This window comes from Coregonus lavaretus, assembly GCF_964263955.1.
Source record: "Coregonus lavaretus genome assembly, chromosome: 13".
Taxonomy (NCBI): Eukaryota; Metazoa; Chordata; class Actinopteri; order Salmoniformes; family Salmonidae; genus Coregonus; species Coregonus lavaretus.
In genome coordinates, this window is record NC_140000.1 from 12,130,565 (window position 1) to 12,151,157 (window position 20,593).

General features: G+C 43.9%; 2 protein-coding genes across 2 annotated transcripts in view; one reads left to right on the forward strand and one right to left on the reverse strand.

Annotated features, from left to right (window-relative positions):
- Positions 1-4,911: 4,911 nt before the first annotated feature.
- LOC311139364 (sperm acrosome membrane-associated protein 6-like) overlaps positions 4,912-20,593 on the reverse strand; it is a gene marked incomplete at its 5' end in the record, with an annotated part of 1,014,348 nt that continues 998,666 nt past the window's right edge. Inside the window, one exon of the mRNA XM_084174235.1 lies at positions 4,912-5,063. Within this exon, the coding sequence (XP_084030361.1) occupies positions 4,944-5,063 (120 nt within the window). The 3' untranslated portion in view covers positions 4,912-4,943. The remainder of the gene's footprint in view (positions 5,064-20,593) is intronic.
- ceacam1 (CEA cell adhesion molecule 1) lies at positions 9,900-17,647 on the forward strand (the record flags this gene model as incomplete). Its single annotated transcript, XM_084174128.1, has 12 exons — positions 9,900-10,038; positions 10,788-11,069; positions 11,316-11,591; positions 11,986-12,261; positions 12,634-12,885; positions 13,050-13,325; positions 13,575-13,826; positions 13,942-14,217; positions 14,619-14,870; positions 15,477-15,755; positions 16,057-16,314; positions 16,585-17,647. 12 exons carry the CDS (start codon positions 9,900-9,902, stop codon positions 16,662-16,664), a joined length of 2,898 nt encoding a protein of 965 aa, XP_084030254.1. The 3' UTR covers positions 16,665-17,647.

Consider the following 20,593-nt stretch of genomic DNA (forward strand, 5'->3'; position numbering starts at 1 on the left):
ACACACAGTAATAAAGGGACAGCAAAACGTTTTGATGTAGATGGCATATACACTCTTAGACAAAAAAGTTCCAAAAGGGTTCTTTGCGAAGGGATAGGGTTCTGCCAAGAACCGTTTTCATCTGAAGAACCATTTTCGGAAGACGAGGGCTCTTTGTAAGACAAAGGGTTCTATCTAAAACCTTTTTCATCCTTGTCACACCAGCCTTCGTTTTACCCCACCTCCTGTCCAGCTCAGGCGTTCGGCGTAGCCGGCCTTCTAGCTGCTGCCTAACCTACTGCTGGCAAACGCCCTTCACTCATCAACCACAAACTTGTCTTGTCATTATTACACACACCTGGTTCCAATCCCCACTCTATCACTGTATACAGTTGAAGTTGGAAGTTTACATACAGTTAGGTTGGAGTCATTAAAACTCGTTTTTCAACAGCTCCACAAATTTCTTGTTAACAAACTATAGTTTTGGCAAGTCGGTTAGGACATCTACTTTGTGCATGGGTCAGAAGTTTACATACACTAAGTTGACTGTGACTTTGTCAGCCATTGTAAATGTTACTTGTTTTTCTGAGAGGTATCTCTCCTATTATTTCCTGAGTACTTTGTATTTTGCACTTTGGGTTCGCCCTTTGCCTTTTTGTTTATGGAGATATATATTTTGAGCACAACAGCGTTTGGGTTTCGTCCCGCTTTGATCTATGGTACTTAAATACATTCAGTAGTTCTAAACCTGCGACTGCCTCCTGCCTACTCCTCTCTACACCTGTGACAGAATGACCGACCTAACAAAACAGCAAGCAGCAGGACATCCCGACCTCTCCGCTGTAGGAGCGAAGCTCCACCACCACGACTCGTGCCTGGAGCGCCTCGGGACTGCCATGGACGAGGTGCTCCGGGCCGTAAGCCAACTGCAGGCTACACCACCACCTTCCCAGCTCCCCACGGTCGTTCCAGTCACCCCACCACCATCTACATCACCCGTTCCGATCAGCAATGTCCACCTGCCCCACCCGGAGCGGCACCCCAGCTCACTGTAGGGGGTTTCTCCTGCAGTGTGACCTCCACCTTGCCCATCATGCCGGGACGGCCTCCGAGAGGGACAAGGTGGCCTTGGTGATCTCAGTGCTGACAGGCTCTAGAGTGGGCGCACACCGTCTGGGAGAGGGACAGTCCAGAAGTGCAGTCCTATGAGCGCTTCACCCAACTCTTCTGTGCCGTCTTTGACCACCTAACAGAGGGCTGAGAGGCAGGTGAGCGTCTCCTCCATCTACGCCAGGGGTCCAGGACAGCGTCAGAGTATGCTCTAGATTTCCGGACGGTGGCTGCGTCCACTGGCTGGAGCGACTAGGCCCTGTTGACGGTTTTCCACAGCGGGCTGCAGGCGGACGTCCAGACCGAGCTGGCCTGTCACGATGAGGACCAAACACTGGACCAGCTCATCGCCCATGCCATCCACCTGGATAATCTTCAGCGTGCCCGTCGTCGCCCATCCCAGGGGTTCGGGTCTCTCCCAGGAACCTCTAGCGAGACTGAGCCCATGGAGGTGGGCACGACGCACCTTCCCCCCACGGAACGTCAATGCCGCCGTCAACAGTAACCTTCGTAGTTACTGTCAGGCCCAGCTGGGGGAGTGGGCTGCGTTTCTGCCTTGGGCTGAGTTTCTACCTTGGGCAGAATACGCACAAAACTCCCTCCGTAACTCCTCCACTAACCTCACACCCTTTCAGTGTTCTAGGCTATCAGCCGGCCCTGGCACCGGAGTCAGATCGAGGCTCCTGCGGTGGACGATTGGTTCCGGCACGCCGAGGAGGTATGGAACACTGCGCACACCCGTCTCCAGCGCGTCGTCCTCCAGAAGAGGCGCAGGCCGATTGTCACCGAAGTGTGTCCCAAGTCTTTCACCCCTACGAAGGACCTGCCCCCCTTGATGACAGCTTTGCACACTCTTGGCCAGCTTCATGAGGTAGTCACCTGGAATGAATTTCAATTAACAGGTGTGCCTTCTTAAAAGTTAATTTGTGGAATTTATTTCCTTCTTAATGTGTTTGAGCCAATCAGTTGTGTTGTGTTGTGACAAGGTAGGGGGGTTATACAGAAGACAGCCCTATTGTGTAAAAGACCAAGTCCATTTTATGGCAAGAACAGCTCAAATAAGCAAAGAGAAACGACAGTCCATCATTACTTTAAGACATGAAGGTCAGTCAATAAGGAACATTTCAAGAACTTTGAAAGTTTCTTCAAGTGCAGTTGCAAAAACCATCAAGTGCTATGATGAAACTGGCTCTCATGAGGACTGCCACAGGAGTGGAAGACCCAGAGTTACCTCTGCTGCAGAGGATAAGTTTATTAGAGTTACCAGCCTCAGAAATTGCAGCCCAAATATATGCTTCACAGAGTTCAAGTAACAGACACATCTCAATATGAACTGTTCAGAGGGGACTGTGTGAATCAGGCCTTCATGGTCGAAATGCTGCAAAGAAACCACTACTAAAGGACACCAATAAGAAGAAGATACCTGCTTGGGCCAAGAAACACGAACAATGGACATTAGATCAGTGGAAACTTCAAATCCAAATTGGAAATGTTTGGTGGGTGAACGGATGATCTCCGCATGTGTAGTTCCCACTGTAAAGCATGGAGGAGGAGATGTGACGGTGTCAGGGTGCTTTGCTGGTGACACTGTCTGTGATTTATTTCGAATTCAAGGCACACTTAACTAGCATGGCTGCCACAGCATTCTACAGTGATATGCCATTCCATCTGGTTTGGGCTTAGTGGGACTATCATTTGTTTTTCAACAGGACAATGACCCAACACACCTCCAGGCTGTGTAAAGGCTTTTTTACCAAGAAGGAGAATGATGGAGTGCTGCATCAGATGACCTGGCCTCCACAGTCACCCGACCTCAACCCAATTGAGATGGTTTGGGATGAATCGGACCGCAGAGTGAAGGAAAAGCAGACAACAAGTGTTCAGCATATGTGGGAACTCCTTCAAGACTGTTGGAAAAGCATTCCACGTGAAGCTGGTTGAGAGAATGCCAAGAGTGTGCAAAGCTGTCTCAACAAGGCTATTCGAAGAATCTCAAAGATAAAATATATTTTGATTTGTTTTAAACTTTTTTGTATACCACATGATTCCATTGATGTTATTTCATAGTTTTGATGTCTTCACTATTATTCTACAATGTAAAAAATAGTAAACCCTTGAATGAGTAGGTGTGCCCTAACTTTTGACTGGTAGTGTATATATACAAACATAAAAACACACATACTGTATACATATACGCTACATTACCAAAAGTATATGGACACCTGCTCGTCGAACATCTAATTCCAAAATAATGGGCATTAATGTGGAGTTGGTACCCCCTTTGCTACTATAACAGCCTCCACTCTTCTTGGATGGCTTTCCACTAGATGCTGGAACATTGCTGCAGGGACTTGCTTCCATTCAGCCACAAGAACATTAGTGAGGTCGGCAATTAGGCCTGGCTGGCAGTCGGCTTTCCAATTCATCCCACAGGTTTTCGATGGTGTTGAGGTCAGGGCACTGTGCAGACCAGTCAAGTTCTTCCACACTGATCTCGACAGACCATTTCTGTATTGACCTCGCTTTGTACACTGGGGCATTGTCATGCTGAAACAGGTAAGGGCCTTCCCAAAAATGTTGCCACAAAGCTAGAAGCACAGAATCATCTAGAATGTCATTGTATGCTGTAGAATTAAGATTTCCCTTCACTGGAACTAAGGAGCCTGAACCATGACAAATAGCCCCAGACCATTATTCCTCCTCCACCAAACTTTACAGTTGGCACTGGGCATTGGGGCAGGTAGCATTCTCCTGGTATCTGCCAAACTCTGATTCATCAATCAAACTGCCAGATGGTGAAACGTGATTCATCACTCCAGAGAACATGTTTCCACTGCTTTTTTAGCCATTCCTGAACCTGTGACCAGAAACAAGCTACATATAAAGTATATAACATTATGTTGGTGGTAAGAATTTTGTAAAATAATTTAAGTTTAAAAACTCTAAGTGTTGAGTCAAGTGTTGTTTTTTTGTATCAGTTCATATAAACTCAGCAAAAAAAGAAATGTCCCTTTTTCAGGACCCTGTCTTTCAAAGATAATTAGTACAAATCGAAATAACTTCACAGATCTTCATTATAAAGGGTTTAAACACTGTTTCCCATGCTTGTTCAATGAACCATAAACAATTAATGAACATGCACCTGTGGAACGGTCTTTAAGACAATAACAGCTTACAGACAGTAGGCAATTAAGGTCACAGTTATGATCACTTAGGACACTAAAGAGGCCTTTCTACTGACTCTGAAAAACACCAAAAGAAAGATGCCCAGGGTCCCTGCTCATCTGCGTGAACGTGCCTTAGGCATGCTGCAAGGAGGCATGAGGACTGCAGATGTGGCCAGGGCAATAAATTGCAATGTCTGTACTGTGAGATGCCTAAGACAGAGCTACAGGGAGACAGGACGGACAGCTGATCGTCCTCGCAGTGGCAGACCACGTGTAACAACACCTGCACAGGATCGGTACATCCGAACATCACACCTGCGGGACAGGTACAGGATGGCAACAACAACTGCCCGAGTTACACCAGGAACGCACAATCCCTCCATCAGTGCTCAGACTGCCCGCAATAGTCTGAGAGAGACTGGACTGAGGGCTTGTAGGCCTGTTGTAAGGCAGGTCCTCAACAGACATCACCGGCAACAACGACGCCTATGGGCACAAACCCACCGTCGCTGGACCAGACAGGACTGGCAAAAAGTGCTCTTCACTGACGAGTCGTGGTTTTGTCTCACCAGGGGTGATGGTTGGATTCGCGTTTATCATCGAAGGAATGAGTGTTACACCGAGGCCTGTACTCTGGAGCAGGTTCAATTTGGAGGTGGAGGGTCCGTCATGGTCTGGGGCGGTGTGTCACAGCATCATCGGACTGAGCTTGTTGTCATTGCAGGCAATCTCAACGCTGTGCATTACAGGGAAGACATCCTCCTCCCTCATGTGGTACCCTTCCTGCAGGCTCATCTTGACATGACCCTACAGCATGACAATGCCACCAGCCATACTGCTCGTTCTGTGCGTGATTTCCTGCAAGACAGGAATGTCAGTGTTCTGCATGGCCAGCGAAGAGCCCGGATCTCAATCCCATTGAGCACGTCTGCGACCTGTTGGATCGGAGGGTGAGGGCTAGGGCCATTCCCCCCAGAAATGTCCGGAAACTTGCAGGTGCCTTGGTGGAAGAGTGGGGTAACATCTCACAGCAATAACTGGCAAATCTGGTGCAGTCCATGAGGAGGAGAGGCACTGCAGTACTTAATGCAGCTGGTGGCCACACCAGATACTGACTGTTACTTTTGATTTGGACCCCCCCCCCCCTTTGTTCAGGGACACATTATTCAATTTCTGTTAGTCACATGTCTGTGGAACTTGTTCAGTTTATGTCTCAGTTGTTGAATTTTGTTATGTTCATACAAATATTTAAACATGTTAAGTTTGCTGAAAATAAACGCAGTTGACAGTGAGAGGACATTTCTTTTTTTGGTGAGTTTACCATGTGCCATGGAATCGGTACATTGAAAATCTCCACCCAGCTATTTTGCAACCTGTATTGCGAAGCCGTCAAAATGTTTGTCCTCAAATGAAACTGGTCATTTTTTCATTAATGCCAATCCTTTCCAGACAATTTTATCTTTAATATATGGCAGACAAACAAGTTCCCTACCTTCTCCCTTTTCCACTTGCCATCTCCATTTTTGCAGTAATGCTGCAATCAGTTAGATGTAACTTTGGATTAAGCAAATATTCCCATATACACTGCTCAAAAAAATAATGGGAACACTTAAACAACACAATGTAACTCCAAGTCAATCACACTTCTGTGAAATCAAACTGTCCACTTAGGAAGCAACACTGATTGACAATACATTTCACATGCTGTTGTGCAAATGGAATAGACAACAGGTGGAAATTATAGGCAATTAGCAAGACACCCCCAATAAAGAAGTGGTTCTGCAGGTGGTGACCACAGGCCACTTCTCAGTTCCTATGCTTCCTGGCTGATGTTTTGGTCACTTTTGAATGCTGGCGGTGCTTTCACTCTAGTGGTAGCATGAGACGGAGTCTACAACCCACACAAGTGGCTCAGGTAGTGCAGCTCATCCAGGATGGCACATCAATGCGAGCTGTGGCAAGAAGGTTTGCTGTGTCTGTCAGTGTAGTGTCCACAGCATGGAGGCGCTACCAGGAGACAGGCCAGTACATCAGGAGACGTGGATCAGCCTGTAGTGTGGTTTTCCACTTTAATTTTGAGGGTGACTCCAAATCCAGACCTCCATGGGTTGATACATTTTGATTTTTGTGTGATTTTGTTGTCAGCACATTCAACTATGTAAAGATTATTTCATTAATTCAGATCTAGGATGTGTTGTTTAAGTGTTCCCTTTATTTTTTTGAGCAGTGTATCTTTGATAGCTGTGTATGTGACATAATTCGTCCTATTCATAATATCATTAACAATTTCTCCCATTCTTCTCTGCAGATCCTATCAAGCTCTGTCAGGTTGGATGGGTATGGTCGCTTCACAGCTATTTTCAGATATCTCCAGAGATGTTCGATCGGGATCAAGTCCGGGCTTTGGCTGGGCCACTCAAGGACATTCGGAGACTTGTCCCGAAGCCACTCCTGCATTGCATTTGGCTGTGTGCTTAGGGTCATAGTCCTGTTGGAAGGTGAACCTTCATCCCAGTCTGAGGTCCTGAGCGCTCTGGAGCAGGTTTTCAGCAAGGATCTCTCTGTACTTTGCTCTGTTCATCTTTCCCTCGATCCTGACTAGTCTCCCAGTCCGTGCCGCTGAAAAACATCCCCACAGTATGATGCTGCCACCACCAGGGATGGTGCCAGGTTTCCTCCAGATGTGATGCTTGGCATTCAGGCCAAAGAGTTGAATCTTGGTTTCATCAGACCAGAGAATGTTGTTTCTCATGTTCTGAGTCCTTTAGGTGCCTTTTGGCAAACTCCAAGCGGGCTGTCATATGCCTTTTACTGAGGAGTGGCTTCCATCTGGCCACTCTACCATAAAGGCCTGATTGGTGGAGTGCTGCAGAGATGGTTGTCCTTCTGGAAGGATCTCCCATCTCCACAGAGGAGCTCTGGAGCTCTGTCAGAGTGACCATTGGGTTTTTGGTCACCTCCCTGACCAAGGACCTTCTCCCCCGATTGCTCAGTTTGGCCGGGCGGCCAGCTTGGCGGTTCCAAACTTCGTCCATTTAAGAATGATGGACACCACTGTGTTCTTGGGGACCTTCAATGATGCAGAACATTTTTGGTACCCTATCCCAGATCTGTGCCTCGACACAATCCTGTCTCGGAGCTCTACGGACAATTCCTTCGACCTCATGACTTGGTTTTTGCTCAGATATGCAATGTCAACTGTGGGACCTTATATAGACAGGTGTGTGCCTTTCCAAATCATGTCCAATCATTTTTATTTACCACAGGTGGACTCCAATCAAGTTGTAGAAACATCTCAAGGATGATCAATGGAAACAGGATGCACCTGAGCTCGATTTCGAGTCTCATAGCAAAGGGTCTGAATACTTATGTAAATAAGGTATTTCTGTTTTTTATTTTTAATGAATTTGCCAAATTTTCTAAAAACCTGTTTTCGCTTTGTCATTATGGGGTATTGTGTGTAGATTGATGAGGGAAAACATTTATTCAATAAATTTTAGAATAAGGCTGTAATGTAACAAAATCTGGAAAAGGTCAAGGGGTCTGAATACTTTCCGAAGGCACTGTATATATAATGTAACAAAAAAGCTGCTTGACCGTTGGTAGGAGGGTCTTACTGTATAATGCAGTGTTTGGTTTTCGCCAGGCATAATGGGACCCATGTCGTACAAAACGTTGACTCAGGTTTTCCAAAAAGCATCTGGATGCACCTGGATTATCATCAAGACTTTTGGAAGAATGTTCTATGGACAGATGATTCAAAAGGATAACTTTTTAAACGAGATGGGTCCCATTATGCTTGGCGAAAACCAAACACTGCAATCCACAGTAAGAACCTCATACCAACGGTCAAGCATGGTAGTTGTAGTGTGATGGTTTGGGGATGCTTTGGTGCCTCAGGATCTGGACGACTTGCCTTAATAGAAGAAACAATGAATTCTGCTCAGTATCAGAGAATTCTACAGGAAAATATCAGGCCATCCGGCTGTGAACTGAAGCTGAAGCGCAGCTGGGTAATGCAGCAAGATGATGAAAAACACAATTTGATGTTTTGGAATGGCCTTGTCAAAGTACAGACCTATTTCAAATTGTGATGCTGTGGCAGGACTTGAAACGAGCAGTTCATGCTTGAAAACCCCCAAAAGTATCTGAGTTAAAGCAGTTCTGCATGGAAGAGTGGGCCAAAATTCCTCCACGACGATGTGAGAGACTGATCATCAACTACAGGAAGCTTTTGGTTGGAGTCATTGCAGCTAAAGGTGGTACAACCAGTTATTGAGTGTAAGGGGGCATTACTTTTTCACACAGGGGAATTGGGTGTATCATAACTTTTTTAATTAAATAAATAAAATAAGTATATATATTTATTTATTTTGTAAACTCAGGTTACCTTTATCTAATATTGGGTTTTGGTTGAAGATCTGATAACATTCAGTATCAAAACTATGCAAAACTATAGAAAATCAGAAAGGGGGCAAATACTTTTTCACGGAACTGTAAGTGTTTTCTTGACAGGTTCAATGTGAACAGTGTCTTATGAGCCCACATTGAACAGATCATGAGTTTCGACAGTGTCAGAGGACTTGTCCCCGGCATCATTGGCCATGTACCATCCAGCCTCCTCCCAGGACCCGTATAGGACAGTCAGAGTTGTTCAGATTTACAGTAAACCATAATCAACATGAAAACACCCCTGTGTGTCAACAAGAAACATAGTGGGAAAAATGTACGTGGGCAAAACAGGGCGTGGGTAGTTGGGTAGGTGTGTGTGAGTGTGTTCTGGCGGCAGGTAGGGTGGGTAGGTACATTTGCATCATCTGACTCCAGCACCATTACATGATCCTGAATAAGTATTTGCTGATTGAGAGGAGACCGTGACTGTGCAGTATCGACATGTTTGGATTTACCAAGAAGGCTGGACAGTCATTTGGTTTATAGGAAAGTGTCCCGTTCATTTCTGATCCGTGGTGTTTGATAAGTGGCAGAACTATGGAGTATCCTCTGGTGTGTGTTCTCTTCCTGGTGCTGCTCAATTTCACTACAGGTAAAGTGGACAATAAGCTCATTCTGGAAATATATTGATGCCTATTTGTGCTATTTGGCACAAACGCTTTGTTAAATAAGTAGCAGGTCGTCAAATGTCTCTTTTTGGTTGATGCACTTCAGTCAAACAGTATCAAGTCAGCAAGAAGGAGATTTCTATTTATCTGACTTTGACAACCAATGTCTAGAGTAGACACTAGACATAGATAGTAGATCATTTAGTAAATTGTGCGTTCAACTTGAAGGCACTAATTTTGAATGAAAAGCTTGTATTTCTGTTAAAGTACCATAGTCTGAAGATTTGATTAATCTCAATTAAAATATTTTAAAGAACTTTAAAGACTTTTGTACTGATTAATAATAAGAAATGTAAAGACTTTTGTACTGATTAATAATATCTCAAAACATGAACTAAACTCATCAATCCATTCTCTTCTAGATGTCTCTGGCCAGGCTGTGGTTCCCTCTATGAACCCCTTAGCTGTGGGAAGTAATGTCACACTGAACCTAGTTCCCCAAAGCCCCATCACCATAGGGACCTGGTCATATGAAACTACAATCATCATAATTGTCTATCCTGGTGGCAGTAGTGTGAGTAAAATGTATCAAGGCAGAATCTCATTCAACCACTCCTCCTCAGAGCTGTCCATAAGCTCTCTCCAACTCAACGACTCAGGACGATATACTGTCCAGGGAATGGAGCCAGTCCTGAACGCAGTGGTGACTTTGTCTGTCCAGGGTAAGGAACTGACCACTGCCTTTCTGTTTATTTTTCTATGATGGTAGACTCTCACTCACTGGCACACACTTGCTCGCACACATACTCACCTGCACACTTACTTGCCTATTCACATATTTTCTTGCACGCAGGTTCACATGCAAACATGTATGCACATCGGTGGAGGCTGCTGAGGGGAAGACAGCTCTTAATAATGGCTGGAATTGAGTGTAATGGAGTGAATGGAATGGTATCAAATATGAAAAGATGTTTGTGATACTATTCCATTTACTCCATTCCAGCCATTATTATGAGTAATTCTCCCCTCAGCAGCCTCCAGTGATGCACATACATTCTCTATCAATGATTAATTCATCTCTGTCACAATAATAAAAGGCAAGGTCATTTTCCTGACATGGAAAGCTAACACTTAAATGTGTCAGTGTTTTCTGAACATATAATGGAGTTGGCCTTCATAATACCTTTGAAAATACAGAGTACGAGCAAACTGTTCTTTTCAATTTCAGATAAGACGTACACAATACCTTTTATGTGTGTGCAAAGAGACTAAGGGCTCTACAGCGCTCAATCCTGTAACTTGGTCTCTATGATAAGTAAATAAAATAAAATAGCATATTTAGATTGATTTCCAAAAGTTTTACAGTGTGAATCAAAACATCAACTATATGGTTGTAATTCAGTAACACACAAAACCCTTTCTTGAGACATATCCATCTTATCTTGACTGCCATCTACTCTCTCACCCACAGAGCTCATTTCAAACGTGACTCTAAGGGCCAACGCCATTGATCTAGTGGAATTGAACGATACTGCCATTTTCACCTGCTCCGTCTCCTCTGGCACTTCCCTCTCTTACCGCTGGCTGAATGGCAGCTCAGAGGTAACAGCCAGTGACAGAGTTCGGCTTGGTGGTGGGAACAGCACTCTCACCATAGTCAGTGTGACACGATACGATGAAGGGCCTTTCAGATGTGAGGTCATCAACGGAATCAGCAATGGCACCAGCCAACCCATTGGCCTCAATGTTAGATGTGAGTATCAGAGCATGCAGTACGAATCACGCACAACAGACATGGATTGTACATTGTCATTGAGAGCTAGCATTCCATGCAATGATGCAATATGCCTATTTTCATCCCTAACCATTCCTCTGTGTCCACATGATCCAGGTCATTATTTGCATGGATCATTAGTACACTGTGTTTCGTAGAGCAGGACGGAAACATATTCTAGGTAATGTTTACCCAACACATCATTGTTATTGGTTCCTCCCATAGACGGCCCAAGTAACCTCACCATGATGGTACTTCCTGAGATGACCATAGGACATACAGCCTACAATACGGGCTCTGACATCATTCTGTCCTGCTCCGCTCAGTCCAAACCCGCTGTGTCCTACAAGTGGATGTTTAATGGGGCGTTCCTCAACGAGCAAAGCCCACAGCTCAGTCTGCAGAGCACCAGGGAGAACCAGACAGGAAGTTACGCCTGCTTAGCCCACAACAATGTCACACTCCGATTCGCCACCCTGACCACAATGATAAAGATCGTGGGTGAGGCAACATTCATTGTTACGAAATGTCATATAGTTGGTAGTGAATATTTGATTATTGATGGTTATGAATAGAATGTTATATAATTAAGCAAGAATGCCCGAAGAGGTGAGGTATATGGCCAATATACAACACCTCTTATGCACGACGCTACGCGGAGTGCCTGGATACACCCCCTCGGGCCTTATTGCTTAATTATAAACTGGTTGGGTCGAGCACTGAATGCTGATTGGCTGACAGCCATGGTATATCAGAACCTATACAACGTCTGACAAAACATTGTTTTTTTCTGCTCTAATTACGTTGATAACCACACAGTTTATAATGGTATTTTTACCACCGATCGAGTGAAGTACAGCGTGACAAATGTCTCTTCCTCTTCTTTTTACCCTAGAGCCGATATCAGCAGTTGCGTTGAACAGTGATGGGAAGCCACCAATACTGGATCAGTCGTTCACTCTGCGGTGTGAGGTGACTGGACCTGTAGACTACATTCACTGGCTGATGAACAGCCAGCTAATCTCCCTAAACAACAGAACGATCTTCTCTACGGACAACAAGACAATGGTTATCAACCCAATCCAGTTTTCTGACAGAGGAGAATATATCTGTGAGGCCTTTAATGCTGTCAGCAACCTGACCAGCATGACATACAAGCTTGTGGTGAACTGTGAGTATTACAAGAGCTGGTAATCTTTGTCTGATAAAACCAATTCAGTGGCCTTGTAGTTAGAGTGTCTGCCCTGAGATTAGAAGGTTGGGAGTTTGATCCCTGGACGAGACATACCAACGACTGTAAAAATGGGATCCAATGTGTCTTTACTAGGCACTCAGCATTAAGGAGATAGAATCGGGGTAAGGGCCTGTGATAGACTAGCGTCCTGTCCAAGGGATGTACTTATACATCAAGCTGCAACAAGCTACATAAACAGGAGATAGGCTCCTGCTCCTATGAGGGGTTTCGCCCAGAGGCTAATTTCTTACTGAACTTTGTCAAAATAGTCAAACCATAAGATTAACCATATTTTCTTGTGTTTAACAGTTGGACCAGAGAGACCTGCTGTAACTAGTCCGGATATAGCGATGACAGGACAAAGCGTGACCTTCAACTGCTCGGCCTCCTCTCAGCCTCTCAGCCAGTTCAGCTGGTTCTTCAATGGCTCCCAGGTGGCATCTGACTCAGTGTATGAGACTGGCCCACTGACCTTAGCCAGTCATGGGGAGTACACCTGCGTGGCCTTCAACAACATCACTGGCAGAAACAGCACTGTCTCCAAGATGCTCACTGTTGTTGGTGAGTCAGTAACTAATACTTAAAACCAAGGAACTAAAACTTGCTTTACTGTGTTTGTGTTCAGTTGGTTTTAGACACAGCACACATGCTGCTGAACCTACAGGATAATAAGTTGGAAGTTGAGATAAAAAGTGCTTAAAACCCCTTTGATCTACTTTACACAGCACCTGTGACCATGAGCATTGTGAAAGTCATTGGAGCCCAGCCAATACTGAACGAGAAATTCTCTCTGACCTGTGAGACTGCTGGAACGGTTTACTCCATTCACTGGATGAGGAACGGCTGGCCTCTGTATGCTGACAACAGAACAGACTTCTCTATGAACAACAATACACTGACATTCAACTCTGTCCAGCATTCTGACAACGGAGACTATCAGTGTTCTGCCTACAACCCCCTGAGCAACATGACCAGCCCAGAATACAGACTGACCGTCAACTGTGAGTAGTTGTTATGGCCCAAAACCAAACTTGATATTTGCCAATTTAATTCTAATTTTGACCTATAATGAGGGCAAGATGGAATTTATAGTAATGGAATTGGGGTAGGTTTGGAGGCCACTTCTGGCACCATTATAAGAAAACCAAGGGGATGGCTGGGTATTGCTGGGGTCAAACCAAGGCAAGCACACTAATGGCATTTCCAATAGCTAATCTCATTCAATATCTTCATCATCTTGTGTTTCCCAGATGGTCCAGAGAGACCTGTTATCACGAGTCCGGATATAGCGATGACAGGACACAGCGTGACCTTCAACTGCTCGGCCTCCTCTCAGCCTCTCAGCCAGTTCAGCTGGTTCTTCAATGGTTCCCAGGTGGCAACTGGCTCAGTGTATGAGACTAGCCCACTGACCTTAGCCAGTCTTGGGGAGTACACCTGTGTGGCCTTCAACAACATCACTGGAAGAAACAGCACTGTCTCCAAGATACTCACCGTCATTGGTAAGACAGAAGAGACATCCAAACTGTTTAACTTGTACATGTAGATATAGGCCATTCAACATACAGTGATTGTGATGTAGTCAATATTATTGTGACACTGACGTTTTCTTCACAGACCCAGTAACCATGGCCACGGTGAAAGTCATCGGTGCCCAGCCAATAGCAGACTACATGTTTACTCTGACCTGTGAGACCGCTGGAAGCATTTACTCCATTCACTGGATGAGGAACGGCTGGCCTCTGTATGCTGACAACAGAACAGACTTCTCTATGAACAACAATACACTGACATTCAACTCTGTCCAGCATTCTGACAACGGAGACTATCAGTGTTCTGCCTACAACCCCCTGAGCAACATGACCAGCCCAGACTACAGACTGACCGTCAACTGTGAGTAGTTATTATCAAGTTCAACTTTGACCCGATGGCCCGAGGTGGAATCTTTGAGAACTTCCTTTATAAATATTGTAATAAAGCCAATGTGATGGTTTGGATCAAACCTTGTATACCATATGACATATGTTGATGTCCTTTAAACTTCTGGCCAATGACAGATGATGGGTTTAACTCACATCTGTCAAACTCATTCCGCAGAGGGCCGAGTGTCAGCGGGTTTTTCGATCCTCCCTTGAACTTGATTGATGTATTAAGGTTCCTTATTAGTGAGGAACTCCCCAAACCTGGTTGTCTTGGTCTTAATTGAAAGGACAAAACAAAAACCAGCAGACACTAGGGCCTCCATGGAATGAATTTGACACCCCTGGTCTAACTGATTGTCTTTTGTATCATAGATGGACCGGATATGCCTATTATAACAGGACCAGCATTAGGAGAAACAGGACACAGCGTGATCTTCAACTGCTCGGCCTCCTCTCAGCCTCTCAGCCAGTTCAGCTGGTTCTTCAATGGCTCCCAGGTGGCATCTGACTCAGTGTATGAGACTGGCCCACTGACCTTAGCCAGTCATGGGGAGTACACCTGTGTGGCCTTCAACAACATCACTGGCAGAAACAGCACTGTCTCCAAGATGCTCACTGTTGTTGGTAAGTCAGACTGTAGATTATTTGCTTTGTTGTGTTCATTTACAATCTGATAATAATTACAATAAACATATTTATCATACAAAGAGCCCAAACATTTCTAATCTTTACTCAGCGAAGATGTACAGATGAATACATCCTTTCAATACAGTGCAGTGTCCACTTACAGTATACCCTTAGCTCTCACCCTCTCCTTCCACAAAGATGTACTTTTCCATCACCCAATATTTATCTGTGCTCCTCCATGCCTATCACAGGACTTCTCATCAGTCAGGAGAGGCCTTGGGAGTATACATTCCTACAGCACACTGCAGTCCACTAAATAATTACACTTCTCATACACAAAGAGCTTAAACCTAACGCTACTTTCAATCTCTAAAGATATAAAAAACGATCTATTCATACTAAGGGGATATAATTATATAAAACATGAAATATATAAAACAGTAATATAAAACAGCAATTCACCATCTATCAGATCGTACAACCATTTGTTTTATATGTACATGTTTTATATATCCAACTATTGCATCACTGGAACTAACCATTTTACCAAATTACAAAACTTGATACTGTACATAAAGCAATACACATCCTCTCTCCTCACAGAGGCTATAAAGTCGGTGATGGTGAAACGAAGCAAAATACCGATAGCATCTGACAACCTAACCCTGACCTGTGATGTCACCGGGCGCTATGACACCATCTACTGGATGAAGGACAACCTGTCTTTGGTCCTGAACAACACCTTGAACTCTGACATCACCATCTCCAACAACTCTCTGCACTTCAGTCCAGTCCAGGTGTATAACAATGGAAACTATCAGTGTGTCGCCACCAACATCTTTGGTCCACACACCAGCCCTAAATACCAGCTACTGGTCAACTGTAAGTACTGGCGTTTTAGTAATATTTTAAAATATACGCATTTATATAATGTAGAAACAGTCAGAAACCCACCACTGTTATAATGGTTAGTGCATTCCGGGATACTTGGGATGTCCCTAGCCTAAACCCTAACCTTAACCCCTACCCTTACCTTAACCTTTACCTAGCCCTAACATTAACCCTTACCTTAACTGTTTTAAATTTCAACTTCAATGGGGTGATGTAAGAGTTGGATGTCCCAAGTAGCCCGTTTAGACTTTTCCCTGTTATGACCCCACCCTCTCTAAACTTCTTTCTGTAGATGGCCCTCTGAGTGTGAACATCTCTGGCCCAGTGTCAGTGGTGATTGGCTCAGTAATCACAGCTACGCTGAAGTGCTCTGCCAACTCCCAGCCAACCAGCGAGTACGGGTGGAAATTCAACAACCAATCAGTGCTGGGGACTGGTCCTTTGATAGCTGTTGTCGCCTCCTTGGAGAATGCAGGGGACTACACTTGTGTGGCCAAGAACCCTGTGACCAACATCTCAATGTCCAACACCATCACTCTGGATGTCACTGGTAAGTGGGTCGGCTGTTGTAGTAAGACCTAGGTGGAATGTAATGAGTAATCAAATGTCACAAAGTTGTTTTTATTATGTTGAAACTTGGTATTTAATATTGGCATACTTCTTTGTGCAAGGATCATTTTCATGCATCAGGGAAAATGCAATAAAGCCATATGCTGAACTGGGGGGTACAGACAGGAATCAAGAATAATATTTTTTTTAAATTATATTATATTTCTCCTCCCCTGCCTCCCCTCCTCTCCATTTCTCCTTTCTCTCTCAGGCCACTCGCCTGCCCCTCCATTCCAGTCCAGAGTTGGTCTGATGCTGATGGCCCTGCTAGCTCTCTCTCTCTGCTTCTGATCAACCACTGAGACCACCACAGTATGCACACTGCTTGTCTGTCTGCTGGCTGGGAGCCAATCACTCCCTTCCCTCTACCCTCACTGACCTGAGAAAGGACTGGATAGGAATAAGTGGTATTATTGATATTATGATTGCCCCATCTTGCCACCATAGGGCTGGGTTTAGTATGCTCAGCTCCTTTCCAATGTTTTTAGGTTGTGAGGAGAGAGTCAACAAGAGGTCAGAAGGGAGGGGTCTATCCCCTTAGAATAGAACCCACCTCCACAATGTGTTTTTATGTCAATCATCTCTATAAACTGATTTTCCTTTTAAAAACAACAATTTTGAAAACTGGTCTTCAACATGGTAATTGAAGGGGCAAACATCCACTGCTCAGCTGCACTGCCTATTTCTGTTTCTAATTCAATGTTCTTAGATATTCACTGCCCTTGTGACTGTTGCCCTGGAGTCCATTCACTGAGTCCCTTTCTGTGTTGTTCTGTGTTTGATCATGTATGTAAACTCTGTAGTTCAAGTACAAATTCAGGTTTATTTAGCTTATAAATACCTTAGAGGTAAAACGTTTCAAACGATAATACATTTAACTGGTGTTTATGTAAAACATGGCTTGTTTTTGCACCTATTTAATGTATAAGCTTGTAAATCCTCGGAGGAGATGTAGGCTTGTGCTGTTGTCTTATCTTTATATTTCCTCTTCATTAATTATTGTCTTAAATAAAGTGTTGTCTTTTCACACCTGTCCTACTGAATGGTGCAATCTTGGGTGATTTCTTTATCGGCAAAATCGCTGTGAAGAAATTTGGATTTAATGAAGTAGCTACAGAAGGAGTTAGAGTGGCACAATACACGCAAAAGGAAATGTGAAATCGAATGATAAAATGCTAAAATAATACATTGGAAATCACTCCACACACATAGTGAAACTTGTTATAAAAAAACGTGTATTACAAAGGAGTATAATTATATAATAAATGTTTATTAAAAAAGGAGTCATGGTTCTTGAGAGAGCAATGTGAGATTACAAAACATGGTTTCAAGGTTTATAAAGTAGTTATTAAAGGTCAACTCTTTAAATTGGAATGCTCATGAAGTTTTTGCCTTGGTCACCCTTTGACCTCTCTACCCTTTCCATGATCTTCGGGCATTTCCACTGATTCTTGAATCCTTTCCTTAAGCACATTGCCACAACTGGATTGTGCGTAGGTTGGAGAGGATGGGAGAGAGATACACAGATTAGTGACTTTGGGAGAGTACACTGTAACAAGTATTGTAGTAACTCTTCAATGTACTGCTGTTAGTGTTACAGAAACACAGGGCTACTCACAGGCCTTCCTGGGCTTGCGGTAGAGGCAGCCTCCACTCAAACCCTCTCTCCATCTCCCTGAGTGACACAAAGCATACTGCTGTGTTAGCCTGAGTGCCATTCGGATCTGCCAACTATTTGCCATCCAAAAACATTACAATCATGGGCTGTCAGAAACAGACTGAAAAGCAGGCTAGGATTGTATCCACTTACAAAAATCACAAATTACTGTATATCCTTAAAATATACATACTGGACAAATAGCAATTACTTCCTAATCACTCACCCTTACAGTCACACAGTCTGTCATGGTGTCTGGGGGGGTTGATCTGGTCTCCAACTTTCCCTGGGTCCTCCACTGTAGCTACACTGACACCTGAACGTTGTACATCAGTTTCAGGAATCCCTTGGTAGAGAGGATAATCAGAATGGATATGTATGTATGATAGATATTTCTGCATGATGGATATGTCTGTAAGACGGATATTTCTGTATGATGGATATGTCTGCATGACAGATATTTATGTATGATGGATATGTACAGTGCATTCAGAAAGTATTCAGACCCCTTGACTTTTTCCACATTTTGTTTCGTTAAAGCCTTATTCTAAAATTGATTAAATAATTTTTTTACCCTCATCAATCTAGACGCAGTACCCCATAATGACAAAGCAAAAACTGGTTTTTATAAATTTTTGCAAATGTATAAAATAAAATACAACGGAAATATTAAATTTACATAAGTATTCAGACCCTTTATTCAGTAATTTGTTGAAACACCTTTGGCAGCGATTACAGCATTGAGTCTTCTTGAGTATGATGCTACAAGCTTGGCACACCTGGAATTGGGGAGTTTCTCCCATTCTTCTCTGCAGATCCTCTCAAGCTCTGTCAGGTTGGATGGGGAGCGTCGCTGCACAGCTATTTTTAGGTCTCTCCAGAGATGTTAGATCGGGTTCAAGTCCGGGCTCTGGCTGGGATACTCAAGGACATTCAGAGACTTGTCCCGAAGCCACTCCTGCCTTGTCTTGGCTGTGTGCTTAGGGTCGTTGTCATGTTGGAAGGTGACCCTTTGCCCCAGTCTGAGGTCCTGAGCGCTCTGAAGCATGTTTTCATCAAGGATCTCTCTGTACTTTTCTCCGTTCATCTTTCCCTCGATCCTGACTAGTCTCCCAGTCCCTGCCACTTAAAAACATCCCCACAGCATGATGCTGCCACCACCATGCTTCACCATAGGGATGGTGCCAGGTTTATTCCATTCGTGACACTAGGCATTCAGGCCAAAGAGTTTAATCCTGTATTCATCAGACCAGAGAATCTTGTATCTCATGGTATGAGAGTCCTTTATGTGCCTTTTGGCAAACTCCAAGCGGGCTGTCATGTGCCTTTTACTGAGGAGTGGCTTCCGTCTGGCCACTCTACCATAAAGGCCTGATTGGTGGAGTGCTGCAGAGATGGTTGTCCTTCTGGATGGTACTCCCATCTCCACAGAGGAACTCTGGAGCTCTGTCAGGTTCTTGGTCACCTCCCTGACAAAGGCCCTTCTCCCCCGATTGCTCAGTTTGGCCGGGCGGCCAGCTCTAGGAAGAGTCTTGGTGGTTCCAAACTTCTTCCATTTAAGAATGATGGAGGCCACTGTTTTCTTGGGGACCTTCAATGCTGCAGACATTTGTTGGTACCCTTCCCCAGATATGTGCCTCGACACAATCCTGTCTTGGAGCTCTACGGACAATTCCTTCGACATCATGGCTTGTTTTTTGTTCTGACATTCACTGTCAACTGTGGGACCTTGTATAGACAGGTGTGTGCCTTTCTAAATCATGTCCAATCAATTGAAATTACCACAGGTGGACTCCAATCAAGTTGTAGAAACATCTCAAGGATAATCATTGGAAACAAGATGCACCTGAGCTCAATTTTGAGTCTCATAGCAAAGGGTCTGAATACTTATGTAAATAAGGTATCTGTTTTTTAATTTTTAATACATTTGCAGACATTTCTAAAAACCTGTTTTTGCTTTGTCATTATGGGATATTGTGTGTAGTTTTATTTAATCAATTTTAGAATAAGGCTGTAATGTAACAAAATGTGGAAAAGTCAAGGGGTCTGAATACTTTCCGAATGCACTGAATGTACGATGGATATTTCTGTATGATGGATGTGTCTGTATGATGGATATGTCTGTATGACGGATATTTCTGTATGATGGATATGTCTGTATGATGAATATGTCTGTATGACGGATATGTCTGTATGATGGATATGTCTGTATGATGGATATGTCTGTATGACGGATATGTCTGTATGATGGATATGTCTGTATGACGGATATTTCTGTATGATGGATATTTCTGTATGATGGACATTTATGTATGACGGATATGTCTGTCTGTATGATAGATGTCTGTATGCAACTGCTATGAGATGGCTATGTCTGTCTGCAATGCTTCATGAAACGCTCAAAACATCAGAAAGAAACAATCAAATTCATATGTCGATTTGTCTACAAGTCTTCCTATGAGTTAAGAGCTAAATGTAGTGCTTTCAAAGACACCTCAAATCATGCACACCAGTAGCAGCTTTATTAAGTGTAACCTGCTTTAACTCACTGTACATGATAAAG